The 20,303-nt window shown below is 36.2% G+C and overlaps 2 protein-coding genes across 4 annotated transcripts in view; one reads left to right on the top strand and one right to left on the bottom strand.

Moving 5' to 3' along the window:
- The window catches only part of LOC134741701 (troponin I), a 443,517-nt gene that overhangs the window by 149,609 nt on the left and 273,605 nt on the right, over positions 1 to 20,303 (bottom strand). The window lies entirely within an intron of this gene.
- LOC134741679 (protein scalloped) overlaps positions 1 to 20,303 on the top strand; it is a 73,961-nt gene that overhangs the window by 14,271 nt on the left and 39,387 nt on the right. For both annotated transcript variants that reach the window (XM_063674551.1, XM_063674553.1), the window contains exon 2: positions 8,796 to 8,873. In XM_063674551.1, the coding sequence (XP_063530621.1) occupies positions 8,840 to 8,873 (34 nt within the window). In that variant the 5' untranslated portion in view covers positions 8,796 to 8,839. The remainder of the gene's footprint in view (positions 1 to 8,795; positions 8,874 to 20,303) is intronic.

Genomic DNA, 20,303 nt, shown 5'->3' with positions numbered 1-20,303 from the left:
GTAAGTGTAACAAAAGTTGAGCAGAATTTAAAAAAATATTTATTGCAAATATGTATAGGTAGGTATAGGTATTCGGTATAACATTGAGTTGTGTCAAAGCGGCCAAAAATCTTTTAAAGTAATTGAATTTAATATTTTTCGCAAACCCAACATATTTTAATGCAATATAGACTTAAAAAAACATAGTTCGCATTGATAATTGGAACAAACGTGAGTATCAGAGAATACTTATAATACAACAACAAGGAACCTGTCGATGTCTCGATTTTTTGACTTTCCGATTTAGGTCTTGGTGTTAATTTTTAAACTACATTATTATTTTCCAACAGATTATATATTTATAACATTACGTTAGAGCTGTTTTGTAAAATCGAGTTAGTATTAGATTAGATTAGACTAAAATTACGTACATACGTCTAATCATATCATCGCATAGTATAGGTACATAAGGAAACTTACATGATATTAATAGATACTGACTGAATCCCATAGTACCTACCTAAAGTTAAAGGTTGGCTGTATAATTATTACATTGATTTTCACGTGCCGCCGATACGTGTCCCTTATTTAGCTGCTTCATTACAGGTTATACGAGTATTAACATCAATTTATTTGCTTTGCTGTAATGTGTCTGAAAAACCTGCGAAAGATCCATGAACAAAACACCCATTTGAATTGGAAAATTATTTAGGCAATTGCAAATGTTGGTCATCAATTCATCATAATTATAATTTCTAGATCTCGACTATTTAATAGCATTAGCTGTCATTGTTTGAATATTCGAATTAACGGTCTCCATACCATCTATTTTCTTATTCTTCTTTATCCCAACTTGGTTATTAGAGTTAAGACAGGAAGCGAGTAATAAGGGAGCAGGAGCAACTTCGCTCGTGAAACATGCTCTTACAAAACAGGGCGATGTTTTAGCCTTCTCCATTCTCAGCTCCAAAGATTGATGAGGCGTCCTGGTTGCTACGACGAGCCCGCGCGGCTGTCGCACTATAAATTAAAACCAACTCAAATTAGAAGCCGCATTATTAAATCTACGAGCGTCCTGCTCGTTCGTTCGAGGGGATCCTGTGTGAGACAAGGATACAAGTAGTGGCAATACGACAGGACTGCTTTTTGTTATTCCACGACGAGACTTACCGTTAAGTTCAGATACATTTCGCTGACGGAGACATCAAGATAGTACACAAACTCGAATAGAGTTGCAAGCTGACTTAGGCGCATAATTGATTTCATATAACTTACGTGTATTGTGTGTGTAAGTTACGCATATTTTGTTTTAAATATATAAAACAGTCGCGTGTATTACCATTCGGAACGGTATTTTTACCTTGATAAAAACAGTATAGGTATGCTTGTTTGCCACTGCCTTGGTATAAAAAAGAGTACCTTTCTATTTTTGTCACACGAACGTGCGTTTAAATACATATTTATCTTTGCAAAGCAGTTAATTTTAATAAAGAGATACATAAATAATAATATGCAAGCTATGGAAATCCTAAAAATAATAGCAAGTTGTAGAAAATCGAAACCTTGAATAATCCTGTTTACTCTAGTTATGTAAAGCAAACATAGATTCTTACTTAAACAAATAACTTTAATGAATAACCAGGGCAAGCTACCTCGAAACCTCGTTAACGCACCATGAAAAGAAGTATTTCTTACTTATTTAGGTTAAAAATTATACGTCGCACCAACTATGCGACCGAAGCGATCTGACCAGATTACTTCGTCGGCCATGGAGTATCTGCAATCGGTAAATGGTTAGTTTAAAGTCGCGATATGCGAGGCATTCCCGTGGAATGCAACCAACGCTATGCTGTACTTATATGTGCTCGGCGGACTGAATTTTTTCTTATCGTCAATGCATTTTCTGCAACTTTTCAATGCGAGCGACATGGACGCGCTGTTACGCAGTAATGTCTAGTCCCGCCGTCCGATTTTATATTTTTTTCACGCTGCCTCCTCTTACTGGCCAGTTAGCTACAGGATGTTCGGTGTAAGCCACTCCACTTTTTGACTTTTTATTTGCCTGAATGCAGTTATACTGTTTAGCGGTTAGCCGGTTACCAAACACTTAAGGCCTGTCCCGTAAAGTTTTTTTACATGAACACATTAAGATACGAAATTTTCAGATGAGCTTATTTTATCCGTACCTATCTATATATTATTTATATAGCCCTTGACTAGTAATTCATATCAAAATAAACCATTTTAATGCATACATATTACACATTCGAACCCTAATGCAAAAATGAAGAAAATGTTTTTTGCGAAACTCGATCGATTTGCCACAAATATTTTGTATTCGCAGGAAAATTAGAATAAACATATCACAAAGTCATAACAAGCTCCAAGGTTCCAAAGAAGAAGGTCAAATCATTGCTAAGACCTGAAATGTCGATCTCATGCCAGCATCTACGGCACCATGCCGCAGGGGAATAGTTTTTAGTTATTTATTTTAAGATTAGTTTTATTTATTTTTAGATTTAGTTTTTAAATAATTCATAATTTATTTATTGCATCCATGGTTTACATTTGGTGGTACATACATAGTGGGTTTCACATGGACCCTGGTAGGGCACAGCAATAGTCTTAAATCTAAAGTATGCTAGGTTTTAGTATTAATGTAATCATTATATAAACTAGGTCTTATGACAATGGTTAAGACATTGTAATTTAAAATTATATTGCAACAAATTTATTAATGTCTTGGAGATATTATTAACAATTAAATTTAACGTTGAAAATGTAGGGTATATAATATTTGTTTATTTAATAGTTATGTCAAGAATGTCAAGATTAAGAATTTGTATGTCATGCAATGTTTAATAAGAATTGGTAAAAAATAAATCGAATAAAAATAACAATGTGAGTAATGTGAGTAAATTTTATAGGCCAGTTATTTAATTTTGTTTTATTTATAGGGATATTAAGTTTGTAAGTAATTTTGTGTCTGAATATTAAATAATTTCATAAGAGAAATAAAATGGCACCTGTTTTCATACGAAGTCGAAAAAACACGGTATAAAAGTATTCATACCCATATAATTTTGCCAAACTTTTATAAAGGAGTTGGCGTTTAGAACTATTAAAAGAGCTTTTAGTGACATTCTTGAATTTACAGAACAATTAACTAGTAAAATAAAAATATTGGCGACAGGTGCAAATATATCCAAACATACCATACGGTGATCCGTCTGCTCGTTTGCCTCCTATATCATAAAAAAAACAGTGCTCGCAAAATTTTATATGGATCTTGATGGAAAATTCGCTCCTGCTTACATTACAAAATGAAGTAATTGATAAATGTTGTAAATAAGGTCTTAAGAGTAGGTTGGTATACGATATGATATATTAAAATATTAAAGTAAATAAACCAGAAATACCTACCTTACTTATGGAGTAAGGCCTGCCTTACATAACGGTTTAGACTACTTTAGACTGATTAAATTGGTTGAACTACTTACGTTGCCAATGCAAAAGGCACCTGCAAGAAAGGGTTGGATTATGGTGGTGTTTAAGTCATGTCAATCAATTGGGTTTACCGATGCGTTATCAAGTCGGATCGTTCTGATGGACTCAGAATTGATAATGGGTTACGGTGTCGATTGGTTAGTTTTTCAGTGAGCGGTGGAGTATTAGCCGCAGTAATAACCCCCGTCATCCATCACGGGCTGCAATCGTCCCGCTGTCAGTTCTATTCCGGGCTCCGTTTTCGCTAATGATTCGCCGCCGTGAGATAGCGCGACATTTACAAAGGCCGCTTGTGCCGACGATTTGCATGTACAAATCGTTTCTTGATCTTCTTGCATCGACGTATTGGAGTTGGCACGGCATAATGTTATTGTTAGTTTTTCATTGATATCAAATGCGATCGTATTTTTCTTGATCTTACTCGTAGTTTCTTCGCATGTAAATCTATTCAGAAATCAATCAGTAACCACGTTTTTTACCTACGATATATTGGTCGCTTATAAAAATCCGCCTCGCAATTCCATATTAAAGCATCAACCAAGCTCGTTTTCAACTTATTTCATAGGAACCGTTGTGTATGCCGTGTAAAGCCGGACTGCGTTCCACATGCGAGAGTTTATAATTTATTTGCGTGGCAGTTTTCTGGCGACGATTTTCCCACAGGGGCGGCGTCTCAAACGAGCCGCTCCCGCCCTTTATGTGGTTTTTTGTGGCGGCACAAAATGCCCCGGTGGAAAACATTCAGTGATAACTGGCAACAATCGCAGCCGCCCGGATGCTCTCTCCCATTCCGCGCATACCACGCTGGACCCAACCATACTTTTTCATCCGATGCACCAGCGACTGAGCGCTCTTGAGCCTCGTAACTGGATAAGTCATTAGAATTGTTAATAAGAGTTATTAACCAGAAAGTATTTTTTAAATAAAAAAGTACTAAGGTACATTTTATCTGAATCGGAAATCTTTATTTAGGTGCCGATTAAAATCGCAACTGCTTTCAAGAATACATTTATTAAATGGTCCTCATCTTTCAAGAATACATTTATTAAATGTTCCTCATCGTCGTGCCATTTGGGTTCGAGTATGAAAAGGAAGTCAAGCAAAATGTTACATGTAATACTTTCCATAGCAAATATACAAAAAGAGAAGAATTCGAGAAGAAAAATAATATTTTTTATAAGTTGAGAATAATAAAGCAAAGACACAACATGGTTTAAGTAGTTGCCAGAACTATTGAAGAAAACCCGCAATTTCAATATCAAGTACAGTTTTCCATAATTTATACATTAACTAATGGCCGCTCTAATACCAAGAGCGTTTGGTGTCGGCGTGGCAGTTCATTAGCGGAGCGCGCTTCAGTCCAACGTATTTCATTGTTCTATTGTTTTATTTGCCCCTGCCCAGGACTCTTGGTGGTTACTGAGAGATATACAGCTCTTATGTAAGTTCTACATCGCTGGACAACTTGAAAAATCACAGTACTTTAGTTAAAAAAAACTTAGGTATGTCTCTTAAAGAACTACAGCACAACGCACTGCACTTAACATTAACGAAACAATGCGTGAGCTCTTGGAAACCGTATTTTGTCTCGCAATAGTAAAAGAAACGTTTTATTAATATGCCATTGTTTCTTAATCGTCGGTCTAGATTTGATACGGCGATAACTCTCTATTAAAACATGAAGTTTACGCGGTAAGTCCCTGCCGGTAGTGTTTCTCTACCAAAACGCGTAGCCGCTAGATCTGAACCCCGATTCGTGTTATCTTTTCGGTCGATCGCGATCCAACTGACATTACTCCGCCGTTGAGAGGCTGATGTCGATTTTTCGACTCGTAAACCAGCCGTTCCTGACAAGCGTCGGTAAATAAAATACCGAATAAACGCTCGGTACGGCTGTTCTAAAATTTTGTTCTCGAAGCAGTCACATGGTTGAGTGAATAAGTAAGAGTACAAACACATTGGCAAATAATTTAAAATTTTATCTTTTGAATGAGCAGATGATCATTATTTTTGATGCAAGAAAGATAAATGTTACTTAACTTTTCAAAATGTTTTATGCCATTCATTGCGTGGTGACATGCTGCCGTACAAATCTCACGCTAGCTAGATGTATCACCGTTCCAGTTTGCTGACAATAAATCGTATGTTTAGCGACTCGGTGACTTGTATAATTAACAATAGCGGCATTATACGAGATTTCCAAACTAAGAGGCGGCGCAACGCGGATCGTTTGTCACGACGCAAATTGCTATTTATGAGGATTATCTACTCTTGAATGGCGTAAATCGTTTTGTAACTCAACATTAGCTTTCTTGCAAGCAAATTTGAGGCAAAAGCCAAAACCTAGTTCCGCCTAATAAGGAATAAACCTCCTATTTACTCTTAGAAATAAAAATTCCTTCCCGATAGTTCACTTCATATGTTATTCCAACAACGGTACCGTCAACCGGGGTAAATAGGGATGGTAGGGTGAATAGGGGCAAAAATCGACGACGACATTTACCTAATCTAAAAAAATCTAAATTTTGTGTGATGTTATTAATAGACGACACCAACCGACCTGCGTCATCATACTCTCGGAAGCACATCAGAACCTTCAATCGTGGGTGACGAGGGCTTTCAATGAAATACGATAATATTCAACTCACAGTCTTTACTGCACAAGACTACATATTAACAAATCACAGCACACGTTACATTTCTTATCCAAAGCACGATTAGACTCAAGAACCGCCACCGACGTCATCTTCTCCCGGTCGTTCTCTCCTGAAGATACATTGGCAGCATAACTTCAATTTTTTTGGATATCATTTGTTTTTGATAGCACACTCTATGATGAACGCCACTCAGGTGTACAGACATAACACCCTAGTTAGCTCTATTTGTCAAAGATTGCGTGATAAGACGCCTCTTAAAGGCGATAGATGGCACAATTCAGCCCTTCCCCGACATATACATATTATACGCTTTTGGTAATACATAAACTGGAAAGGCATGAAAGTCGTCATTGTCAAACTGACAATTCAAATTGATCCCTCTTACCGAATGGTTTATGTCCTCCAAAACGTCCTAAAAAGTTTTATATGTTAGTGATACTTCTGAGAGTGATAAAGTAGTCTGGTCGTGTAGTAGTGATGGTCTGGTTTCATTGAGAACATGTTAATCAAATGGTAAGTGATAGTAAATGGTAGTAAAAACTGCGAAAATGGTTATCCATGGAAATTTCGATAAAAATCGAGGTTTAGGTTTAGGGACGCAGTGGGGTCAATAGGGACGACATGAGGGGTCGAAAGGGACGCCTTTGGTACTTAATAGATATACAATAAGTTGAAATAGAAACGCCTAAGGGTGTAAAGGCACAGGGCTGCCAATTTTTTTATCAATTACTATTTAGTAACCGACGGTTGTAAACCTTGACTTTTGTGGCGCTCATGGAAATATTTCATTAAAATCTTACAGCTGAAAATTGTCCCTATTCACCCTGGTTGGCAAATTTACAAAACCTATACTATTTGAGTTCAAACGCGAACTGAACTAGATTAGCATATTGCATAATATAGGCAAACACTGGACTAGACCATACTCGTAATTGTTCAGAAATTTACTGAAATGGCGCAAACTTTGTTAACTTTCGTTCGTATATCTAAACTATTTCAGTAGTTTTAAGATTGGATTTAAATTTAGTTTTTACTATAGCTAACCAATTTCAGTTTGCGTTAGAATTCAAATAGTAGGTACTTTGTAACCGGGGTGAATAGGGACAATTTTGAACTGTGAAACGTTTAAATAAATATTTCCATAGGTTAATTTACAAAGGTTAAGGTTTAAAAACTTTTGTCTTATGAGAATGAGAATGAGAATGAGGAATTTATTGATAACATTATTAAATAATTTTACACGTCACACAGCATACACATCATTATCACAATAATACATAATAGAGTAGATTATCACAATATTTTTTTTTATTTTACATTGTTTTAATTTATTTTTGAAATTACATCAGTTTGGGACATCAGCAGTTCTGAATATAAATTCGTTTATTGTGTAACAAGCTAAACACATTAGCATTTTCTTAAGTTTGCTTACAAATATTGCCTCACTAGCTGAGTCGATGACCTCTTTGGGAAGGGTGTTATAAATCCTTATGCTTGATAATCAATATAAAATAGAATATTTCTTAATAATGTGGTCTAAATATCCCTTTTCCTAAATTCCCCCGGTCGACAGTATACCTCATAAATAAAGCGTTGCTATTTAGCTAACAATCGAGCTCCGATGGGCATTTGGTCAGATTCCTAGGCAGGCAGCCGTGGCAGCCACGTGTGCTCGCCTCCGCATGCCTCGGGCCGAATATGCAACCCTTGCACCGTGAATTTTGCCCCTATGTCGAATATTCCATGCACATCGGCGCTGATAATGTAGGCGAATAATGCAACATGGCGGGATGCGGATTACCATTTCACACAGTCGCAGCATCGGATAACGTAAATGCCACTTATGTGGTATATTATAGCTAGTAATTAATAACGAGCTGCTGTAAACATAATTATTGCTTTACCGGCGAATACTATATACTAATATAACATAGTAGTATTATGCGTTTATGTTATGACAATTCATTTAATCTGCCTTATCGATCAGCAAATAATTAGTTTTTTTTATATACTACGTCGGTGGCAAACAAGCATACGGCCCGCCTGATGTTAAGCAGTCTCTGTAGCCTATGTACGCCTGCAACTCCAGAGGAGTTACATGCGCGTTGCCGACCCTAACACTCCTCTCCCTCGCGCTCTGGCAACCTTACTCACCGGCAGGAACACAACACTACACAGTCACAGTGTTGTTTTGTGTAATTATTTTGTTTTGTTTAATTGTTTGGCTGCAATTGTAGGTACCAAAGATAGATATAACTCCGTAATAGATGGATACAGTCTAAGGAAAAAACGTGCCTCGAAAATCACGAAAATTTGATTCTCGATCAGATGACGCCACTAGCTTTGGCCTACTCTCGTATAGAGGGCGTTGACAGTTTCGTTTGTTATTTATAATTTTAACGCATATCAGTGAAAGAACATGGGTCAAAATCATATAAAAATGATTAATGAATAAATGCAAATAAAAAAATCATTTATCCATATTTAAATACATTTTAACGTATTTTTATAAATCTTCATTTTTAGTTTTAAAGTATGTCGATAGATGGCAGTGAATTTACAGTGGTTACAAAATTTACTATGACAGTACCACTCTATCTTATTATATCCTCTTTGTAGGTTTTTACTACATTATGTTTTTGTTCATTTTAGGTAAGTGACAAATGGGATCGTATCTGCGGTGATTGGGTACAATCATGATGCATCCTGCTGGATACTACGCTAATCTAGGTAAGACACATTTCTAACATCACCTTTTACATAATAGTCGGCGATTGTCGTTCAATAAAAACAAGTAATATTGTTTGCATGCCAGTGTTGGCGAGATATGAACGCACCTCTACTTATTGTAAACTATGTTAACACCTGTATAATTATAACCATGTCTCTAGCAAATAAAAAATTCATTCATTCATTCATTCATAAAAATTAAAAGAAGTTTATATTTTATTAATATTTAATCGATTAAAAATCAATGAGTCATAATATAACATCCATGGGTTATTGCGTGAGATAGACCTTAGGTATAATATAAACTTACAAAAAACATACCTAACTGAATTATCAATTCATAAATTAAAGAATTATGGATTAATTGTGATATTTTAATAATAATATGTATAATGACAGTAAGATTTCAACGTAAAATTGTAGATATTATTTTTGTTAACATATTAAATATTCAGGTTTAAAACGGGTCACTCACTTATAATTAATATGTCTGGCCATTTTAATATATAAATACGTCTGTGCCTCACGGAAGTTTTGATATTTTTTTTCTTTAAAATCGTTTATTCACCCAAAATATATGTTTACAATAGCTACGCTATGCGTACCTATGATACGGTGCCTCTATATTGGCAAAATGTCTAACACTTAGGTATGGAGCTCTTCTCAGTAGTAACACCTTTACCGTTTGGCCTTATTGGCAATTATAATGGCCATCTTGCAACAGGTTACTATGAATTTGTATTAAATATAAGGACAATTATTGATGCCAAGAATATTTCAGAATATTTTGCATACAAGCGATATCCAGAGAAGAAAATGGGGACCACGTTTGTATGAAGAAGCGGTCGTCTATTTTCCTCTTAACAATAATTCATTATTAATGTTTTCAGCTCAGCAGCAAACGCGTAACGTCTATAATACTACTCGTAGTTTGAACTTTTACTTTATTGCACAAAAATACAGTAATAGGCCAATCAAATTACATCCAAAAATAGCGTCTTGAGGAATTAATTATCAGCAAGCTGGAAATCGTTTTAATACTTTCATTTGGTCCTAAATGCGCGTAATCCGAGTTTGCTCCATCCCAAGAGGTGTGCATACATTATGGGAGCCTTAGGAGATAATTTTTACTTGGATTGCCAAACCACTCGATGTAGAAGGAACCCACCATCAATTACAATGGCACTACCAGCAAGGTCAGGTGGATCAGAATCTGGTAAAAAGGCGTTTTCGGATTTTTAACATGATTTCACCCAAAAAAATATGAAATTCAGTGGCAGCCATTTTTTTAGATCCGCAGATAACAATTTTTCACATGATTAGAACAAATTTTTCGTAGAACGTACCATTTTCGATCCACAAGCAAAAAACTGAAAAAGAGCAAAAATTTATGCACACTTTCCTAGGACGGAGAAAACTCGGTTTACACACATTTAGGACCAAATATATTAAAATTATTTGAAAAATCTAATTTGATTGGCCTATAAACAACTAAATGCAAACATATACCAACGGTTGTTACGCATGGTGTGGCAGAGCTGTTTACTATTTTTAATCAAGTTATTCTTGCCAATTTCTTTATCACGAGGCGGGCTTTATCAAACACCGGTTCCGCGAAATCATTGTTAATCTTAGTCAAGCGTTTGTGACGTCATGCTACTGATAATGCCAACATGAATTATAGACGCGATTTGTAAGCTACTTAGTTCTTACCGAAAAGTGATGTTTTAAATATATTTTTTACATTATCTAAGAAAATGATAATGTATATTCCAATCTAAAAACATATACAAATATTATGGCAATAAAGTCGTGGGGACATCCCGCAACAATGTAAATTGGGGCTTTAATTAACGATTACATCCTGTATGTACAATTAAAATCAGGTGATCATTGGTAAACATTGTAAAAAAATAAATTGACAATAAAATAACTACAGTGTTCCAATAGGTACGTTAGGTTATATTTGTTATATGAAAATGAAAATACTTTATTACATTAATAAAATGTTACATTACAAGGTAGTAGGTTGGGACTTCCTATTAAGTATATTATACCTGTATATTCTCGTTAATATTCGGTTTCGGTTAGCAGTTTTGGTTAGGTATATTATAAGTGGGTACCTTCACGTGCCTCATCTGTTTATGTTTGATTTGAAGTCGTTCTAAACCTTACAAATCTCGTTTCTGAAATAACCGGCCTCGAAGACACCCTTAGCTCGCACTGACTTTACCCTTGCGAGTAACTAATACAAATAGTGGCAATTCAGTACATTTGCACTTGGCTTAATGGCTTCACTCAGTTTGTAGTGAACTCGGTTCTAATTAATTGGCCAATTAGATACCACTAATGCGCTCCCCATTCCCGGAACCATTTGAGAGAACGCGATCAATCCTTTAGGAATAACGGTTAGATATTTGAGGAGGTAGATCGAAATGTCTATCTTTTAATTTACCTATTGTATACCCGTCGTATTTGAACTTGTTATTTTACGAGAAAATAGCAAGCCGACCCATAAATGATGTTTTTATTAATTTATTTTTAAACGTATTATCAACAAAGTTTGTAATAAGTGTAATAACTAATAAAACGTCAAACCCAATACACCAGTTTGCCATGAGCTATATTCGCATCAACGTTGGGTTAGAACCGTCCACTATCGCAGGGAATAACCATAAAATTATGATTTATAAACGTCGACTCACCATTGCCTGGTGTAATAAAATCGGCGCCATAGCCATGTGCGACTAAGTCGTGCCATTTCTTTATTATGCTATACGATACCTAGTTACAAACATATTTTATGTTCCATAACGCACAGGGCTATTATTAGGTATAGATAAATTTTTAGTGTTGTATTTACAGTTTTTTATCAACATTAAAAAATTGTTAGGTAGGTTCAAGTCATAACTTATTTACCCCTGGCTCGAGGCGGTTACACAGGATTTAGAATGCCTTTAATTTCAAAACTTAACTACCTGACATAATAGAGTTATGGCTTTTATATAGGTAGGTACTTTTATGCAAATGGAGATGTGATGAACATTGGACACTGCACTTAGTGTAAGGTAAAAATTGAGAATGTAGAAGTACTTACATAGATGCAGTGCAAATGTACAGTCAGCAAAACTATTAGCTTAGCACCCCTGCATACATTTTTATATGTAGAGGTGCTGGTACAAATCAATATTGTATTGACTCGCGAAAGAGCCCTTGAGACATCTTGGAAGAATATTTGTTTTTTAATTTCAATTAAATAAACACTACCTAGGTAAATCTCAGCACTGAACTATTTCCACAGACTAATTTTTAGGGTTCCGTACCCAAAGGGTAAAAACGAGACCCTATTACTAAGACTCCGCTGTTCGTCTGTCTGTTTGTCTGCCTGTCTGTCTGTCCGTCTGTCACCAGGCTGTATCTCACGAACCGTGATAGCTAGATGGTTGAAAATTTCACAGATGATGTATTTCTGTTGCCGCTATTACAACAAATACTAAAAAGAGAATAAAATTTTAATAAATATTTAAGTGGGGCTCCCATACAACAAACTTGATTTTTTTTGCCGGTTTTTTGCGTAATGGTACGGAACCCTTCGTGCGCGAGCCCGACTCGCACTTCGTCGGTTTTTTTATAGCAGCCAAGTATGTAGTAGTAAGTAGGTAGTCACTTCAATACCTTTGAGGACAATTTCTCCCAAATACGGAAGCCTACCAGAACCTCGCCAATCTTTCCATTCCTTCCCTTATCGCCTTTGGGGTAGCGTAACGCACGGATTGCGGGCTTGCCGAAAGCGTAACTTTTTCCATTTTTTCGTTTAATATAAAATTTTGAGTATCGCTCGCAGACGTATCTGTATAAATGACTTTCTTATAAGTCTAATATACATACTCGTACATTAAAATAAATCAAATTGGAGCCGGCTAGTTGGTTACCTTTCCTTGACGGTGTTTACCCGCGAGTGACCTTAAGCCCTTAAACAAGCATTGATAATAAAGAGTCGGGAATTGCAGATGCAGTGAGCGCAGCATGCAAGCGGGACACTTTGGACGCCTCCACCGCCAACGTGACATAACACCGCTCGCCCCGCCCACGCGTTCTCGCTCCCTCGCCCGGCGTGCGAGCGAGACGCCTACACCCTCCGCCAAAGCCTTCGCGCTCTACTCTTTCTAAGAAAAGCCAACTGTTATTATCCGCCGCGGATTGTTCTCGACCTCTCGCAGCTCCCATGAATGAACGCGCACCCGCAGGTGTGCACCCCCCAGCGTTGAATTTCGACAGCAATTACCCACTTCTAAATTCGTATAGTTGCAAGCCAATCTTGAGCACGCAACACGATAATTTTCAGTGGCCAGAGCGTTACGCTTTCGGTTAATCGCAGGGCTCCACAGGAAGTTGCGGTCCGAAAACAGTTTGGCGTTATTCTTCGATTTGCATTGATAATCTTTATTGAACATGCTCCTTTCACGAAGAGCCATCATTTTACCTCTTCAGCAGCTATCAATCACACACCTATTGACAGTATTGGCACTAATACGTGTGATAATTTAGGCATGTGTGGGAAGATTTGGTCGTCGTTGCCAATGATTGGATAATCACATTAATTTAGTCGCATTAGGTATTGACTCATTCATGGGGATATGGTAGATGCGCGTGGATGAACATGTAATTAACGTAATATAACTAGAGCAGAAACATTTGAAATATGGCTTTTATACTCATCGTCACAGTAACGATAATGTGACTTAGGTATATTGACCGGGATATGGACCGTGATTACCTTTTGTATTGTTTTCGAGCTCCCGTTATTTGTTACCCGAGAACAAGATGCATGTAACTGCGTCGAAATATCGGGAGCTCGAAAACAATACAAAAGGTAATCACGGTCCATATGCCGGTCGATATAAGTCTAGTGAAACTAACCGTGAATCAGTCAAAACTGTTAACGATAATGTGAATGAATACAAAATGTAATCTTAGTTTAATTGAATTTAATTAAAAGGCAATTTATGAATCTCTTATGAATATAAATTGAATAATGGTGGTCCCTATATAACTAGCATTCACTAGATATCGCGCGGATATAACGTTTTACCTCAATAACTTTGAAAATATACTCAATACTCAATATCTTTATTGCTAATAAGTACTCTGATAATTAGTATTTAAAAATTTGCTTATGACGTCACTCGGCTATATTACTACCTATTTTATACTACCTAATTACCTACTAATGGTATGCAACTATACTTATATTTACAACTGAAAAATCAGACATAGTTTCGTGATTTTTTTTCTATCGAGACAACTGTAACCTAGTAAGGTTTTGGAATCTGCCCATGCACATATATTATTTAGTTGTCCTTGATGAACCATGTGCATCGGTACCTAACAATCCGATATAAAAACTACAATATTGCGTTAGCGTCAGTTTATTATAATTACAAATATTTGAATTGATGAAAATAAAAAATAAAAACGAATGTTGGTAATTTAAAAAAAGAATCTCGCGCGCCAAAAAAGTATGTAAGTATAAATTCGTTATTAAAAAAAAACAGATATGTATTGAATGTTGGTAAACCTTTTTTATAATTATCATCTTAGCATTATTAGTAGTGTAGTGCGGCTCCTTAGCCCGATTTAGTATGGTCCTCTCCGGCAGAAAGCACGAAATTTGGCATGCATATAGCTTTTATGTTTATAAGAAAAAAAAAGAAGTAGAAACACGCCGAGAAGTTACCTTTTCCCCCACTTTTATATCCCCATTTTTAGTTTTTGTAAATTTTCATGAAAACTGAATTCCATAGTTGAGGCTGAGAAGCCCCACTTTATTTATTTAGTCGTATGGCATTTTACAAAATAGGCAATTACAATTTACATCGATAAAATTTTACAGTTTTATCGCGAAATGATAAAACGGGTCCAAAAGAATACAATTTGTATTCTTTTTTAGAAGCCCCACAAGGTAATAAAAAAACATATTATACGAATAGAATGGTTAATATAGCTACTTTAATGTTTATTTATAACGTAAATCTTATATCTCAACATGTGATCGTTTTGCAATGTGATATCAGTTACCTACTAGCGATGAAAGATATCAATCCAAATTATTACTACACAAGTACACACCGATAAGGAGAGAAAGCAACCTGATATGATAGCTATTCATAGAGTCTGCAGCTGGCTTCTTTGATTGAAATGGATCCTCAGCATCTCGTGTAAAGGCTGTTGGGCGCCGTTTCGGCAGTGGAAGTGGTCGGACCGGTCCCGGCGCTGTCGTAATAACAGTAGCCTTAACGATTGTTGGCTCACGATAAATATGCCTTGTTCCGCTGTTATACAGCGCCTGCGGCTGGTTGTCTTAAACAGCTCTCCTACAAACTAGACGAAAATCTATTCTGTTTACCAGACTGACGTTACTTTCACTAATTTGATCTAATTATGTTTTAAGACGTCTTTTAATTTTGAAAAAAAAAAGATGCAGTCTGATGCCTATTAGCTTACGAAGTGAGTAGCGATGTACGTACTTTATTATTGTCATGTAAACATGTGAGGTTTCTCCGCGCTTGAGATAAAAACACGTAATGATTCACTACCGAGGCGCGATCGTTTCCACCGAGTCGGAAAATTCCTGTTATCGTGCGGAGACTTTCTTTAGCGATCAGTGCACCGGACCAGTCAAATAATCGACACGCGACAACGACAAGTGTCTGAAGTGTCGATGCCTATGCTGTGCGTCTAATGCTTGTTGTTTTTTCTCGGTAAAATGTTATATCGACGAATGTTATTTCAGCAATGTTTAGAAATTGAACCGAATTTTAATGTGCCGTTGCGTTGTTGTCGTCAATACTTTTAACCGTAATAATTACTTAAATGTTTTAATATACAGATGTCTATCAGATAAAAAAAATGAACTGTGATCAACTCTGGCCATCTTTGTATTCAAACCCACATTTTTGGATTGTCGGTTGCGGTATATAATTATAGATTTTAATGTGGTGCGTTCTACAATAAAAAAGGAAAAATCAATATGGTTATTATAATGTATTGATACATTAAGAGGAAAGTGAACGACCGCTTCTCCAAACAAACATAGTCCCCATTTTCCTCTCCGGAAAGTTTATATTTTTTCTGAACTTCCTGTGTGTCGTTTTCAAGCAGAAGGTACCACTTCGTATAAAGATACTAGCAAATTTCGTCCTTATGGTAAGCGACAATTGGTGGTACCTTTTACTTGAAAACGTCACATTTAGTAAGTAGATTTTACGCAAATTGATGTATATTGTGAGAGTTCTGTCTGAGCTTTTAGTACTGTGTATGGAATTTGTTTTTCGCTCCTAACTTTTATAATCATAAATGAAAAATGGTCAAATTATATTAATAAGGGGCATAACTATGGTTAATACATAATTCTCAGAACATTCCTAACTAAGCTGTGTTTTATCAACCAGCGTCAAGATAAGAGAACCGAAGCAGTAGTGACATCACCGTGACACAGACCTTGCTTTGATAAAGAAAGTGGTGGGGGTAAAGTATTACCCTGATAATAATAATATCTTTGACTACCAAACCATTAGCAATCTAAAATAAGTGATATCAACCAATTGGTACTTGTGACTAATAAAACACGCTAATGACCATTTAGTGGAAGCGCGACAGAAGACGGCAGCTCCAACCGGCAGAGCCGTAAAAATCAATCTTAATTTAAGTGTCCAGCGAAATAAAATAAAAAATAATGATCTACAACTTCTCCGAGATTTGTGAGCCCCTGCTCCACTCAAGCAAAGTCGACTTGGCACAGACAGGAGCATATCGGATCGAAACTCGAAATCTTAAACCGGTTCCTGATAATTGTGTCCCTTTCGGTTGCACGGCGGTGTGTATATTGAGATCTCTTCTGTGAGTCACCGTTTCTACGTATTACGCCCGCCGCTCTACGCACTTCATGGTCACCCGTTCAACTCTGTCACGCTTTGGTTGCAATAACTGGACGTTTATGCGACAATACAATTAATGTGTAAAGTAATATTTTGGTTTAATTAATATGAACTATGTATGTGTATGTACGTACAGTTATAACATAACGATTGAAACTCATTGTTGTTGTTCAATAATCTTCTTTTTTTGAGTTCATTAATTGAGTTAGTCAACTTTGAGCATACGACTCCAAGATTTTATACTATCTAATGTCTATATCTAAAATTCTTCTAAGAAACGTTTTTTAATCAGGAATGTCAAGAGAAGAACACATCCTTTTAGTGAGCGACAGTTTGACTTCAGGAGTGACTTTATTTTATGTTATAGTTATTAATTTGGTCAAAATGCGGCTCCCAGGTGAAATAACGTTTTCTTGGTCATAATGCCAACAGGTCATGTGCCATTTGGCGTGTTCATGTATAAACATTCGAGTTTCCGAATAGGTAAGATCGTAATTAGGTCTTGCCATTGCTGATTCTTCATATTGAATGCGTATCTCAACTTGCAACTTAATTAAAAGAATTAAAAGAATTTGTCCAAGCTTACATAACAAATATAACAATAAGTAAATAGTAAACCGTGAATGAAGTTATGACATTGACTTTGGAATCAGCGGTAACGATTCATTTATAATTCTTCAAGTTGTAACGCATGACGCTGAACGCGGTGCACTTGGAAGTGTAGAAAGAGAAAGGAAACTTGTCCAAAAGTGGGTAATGTTTTAGCTGTTGTCGATGTTCTCGTTGTATAGACCGGCGCGCGCATGATTCACCGTGCGCGTGGGCCGAAGCTTATTGTATTCGCTCGTCTCTACACTAGATAACATTGACGTTTTCTTTCTTTATCTACAACATAACGTAAGGAGTCTATGATTCATTGCACCTGTAGCTAATTTTGGGTAAGTATATTCAAACTTTCTTTTTCATTGGCACGATGCTGTAACTACATTCAGTATGCTTTAAAAGACAGAGAGCCTTATAGCAAACTTTATTACCATAAATTACAATGGACTGACTGAATCCTTCATCAAGTTCACTATACTGTTATTTACCTTCCACCTTCCACTTTAATAAAAAAAAAGCTTTTACATTTTTTTTACTTATTCTGATATTGAGTGGTAGACTGTAGAGGTGTTTTATCAAGTGGTTCCAGTTGATTGTTGGCTTACAAAAAGTCTTATGATACAAACTTTTTATTTGTGACACGACGTTAGAACAACGTTGTATTCTCAGAAATATACATATACTCGTATTAATACATACCTAATCGAATTTAAACTGTCGTGAGTCATACTAACATTAAACTAATTTTACGGTTTAACTCACGCAATTTTAGTCACTCGCGCGACATGTTTTGGAGTCAGTTATTATACTCGATTAGTTAGTTGCTCGGAACTTATTTTTAGGGTTCCGTACCCAAAGGGTACAAATGGAACCCTATTACTAAGACCATAGAGTAACTTATACTAGAGCGGTACTGTCATAGTAAATTTTGTAACCCCAGTAAATTCACTGCCATCTGTCGACACACTTTAAAACTAAAAATAAATATTTATAAAAATACGATAAAATGTATTTAAATAAGGATAAATTTATGATTTTGACCCATGTTCTTTCACTAATATGCGTTAAAATTGTTAAATAACAAACGAAACCGTCAACGCCATCTATACGACAGTAAGCCAAAGCTAGTAGCGCCCTCTTAACGAGAATCAAATTTTCTTGATTTTCGAGGCAAGTTTTTTCCTTAGACTGTATACATCTATTACGGAGTTATATCTATCTTTGCTAAGACTCCACTATCCGTCTGTCTGTCTGTCACCGACTGTATCTCATGAACCGTGATGTCCGTGATAGACAGTTGAAATTTTGACAGATGATGTATTTCTGTTGACGCTATAACAAGAAATACTAAAAATCAAATTTGCACGGAACCCTCAGTGGGCGAGTCCGACTCGCACTTGTTCGGTTTTAATATTTATCAGTTTATCATCGATCGGTAGTGGGAGTGGGATAGAAGGTCATATGGCAATTACAGACGCTTTTTAAAAATCTAGTTCCTATGATATCTTACTTCTTAGAACTAGTTTGCCACGTGAGCGTTAATTTTGTGGTTGAGGAGGAAGAACAAGATAATCTTTTTCATAGACGATACCTTCTAAAAGACACTGCTATCATCACATTCCTATGAAAAGCTTCTTGAGTCCTTAAAGTTCAAAGCTGCTTTAAATGCTGGTATTTAGCTTTTGACCTTTAGGAGATCGATACACATTGAGCTGACGAAGGCGATGTCGCAAACATGAGCATTGTGCCGGGCGCAGCGCAGATCGAGCTTTCGCACCGTGGCATTGTAATATCCATTCACCACGCCGCGACGCTCAACCGAGCAAACATAACACTGTTTAAACAATATAACGGGCCGATGCGATGCTAATTGATTATCAACAACAAATAATTGTATGATATAATATAAATAAAAAATCATTTTCTGATGGTGTCATATTTTCGTTACCATGACGGTGACAAACAAAACAAATAAACTTTATGATAAACATAGTGGTAAGCAATTTGTTGGTTATAGAAAAAACTTGTACAATCATACATTTGAATTTGTTATTATCATTTAAGGTAGATACGTGACACTAACTTGCGTGCTCACTGCATTTAACTCACACATTAACCAGTATCGTAAAAGCTTAGGCCTTTGCCAATCACATGCTGAAGTGGGGTCAATATTCCGTTATACAACAAGCTCGATGCATTGGGAAGCTTCCACGAAATAGGCATTAAAAAAACTACTCATTTAACCTAGTTTATTGACATATAAGCAAGTACTAATCCATCTCGGCTCTTGTTTAACAGGCTCTTACTAGCAAGACCGATATCAGCAGGGGGAGTCCGGTCCTTGCCCAACTAGGAGACTTAAACCATTTATTAAAATACATAGTTAGATTTTGTCTATTTTTTTCGTGCATGATGTTACGTCAAGAATAGACTCCGGTAGGTGATATACTTAGGTATTTGCTTACCTACCATTCCGATAGCCATATTAAATATTTATGTACCTAATTGATTCTTATGAATACGCTACTTATTACAAAATTCTAAAATTAGCGGTAGATCAAGTTTCAAGATCAATAGATAAAAGGCGCAGGAAGTAAAACTGGCCCGGTAGCGCGACTGGGTGGTTTCACGTGTTTATACGCTTTTACTTCATAAAATTGAGCTGCAATATTCAATATTCAACTTCCTAGTCGGCAGATATTTTCTAAATAAATACGTTAAGTTCAAGGGAGCTTTTCTGTCGTCTTCCTCCTTGGCATACATAAAACGGAATAAGTAAAAACAAAAAGGCGCAAATGCAATCAATAACTAACTCATCCAGTCCTAGTCCTAATGTTAAGTAACTTACGAGCTCCCTTATTTCCATCACATGTGAAACATTGGTCACCGC

This window comes from Cydia strobilella, chromosome 5 (assembly GCF_947568885.1).
Source record: "Cydia strobilella chromosome 5, ilCydStro3.1, whole genome shotgun sequence".
Taxonomy (NCBI): Eukaryota; Metazoa; Arthropoda; class Insecta; order Lepidoptera; family Tortricidae; genus Cydia; species Cydia strobilella.
This window is presented reverse-complemented; position numbering and strand designations above follow the sequence as displayed.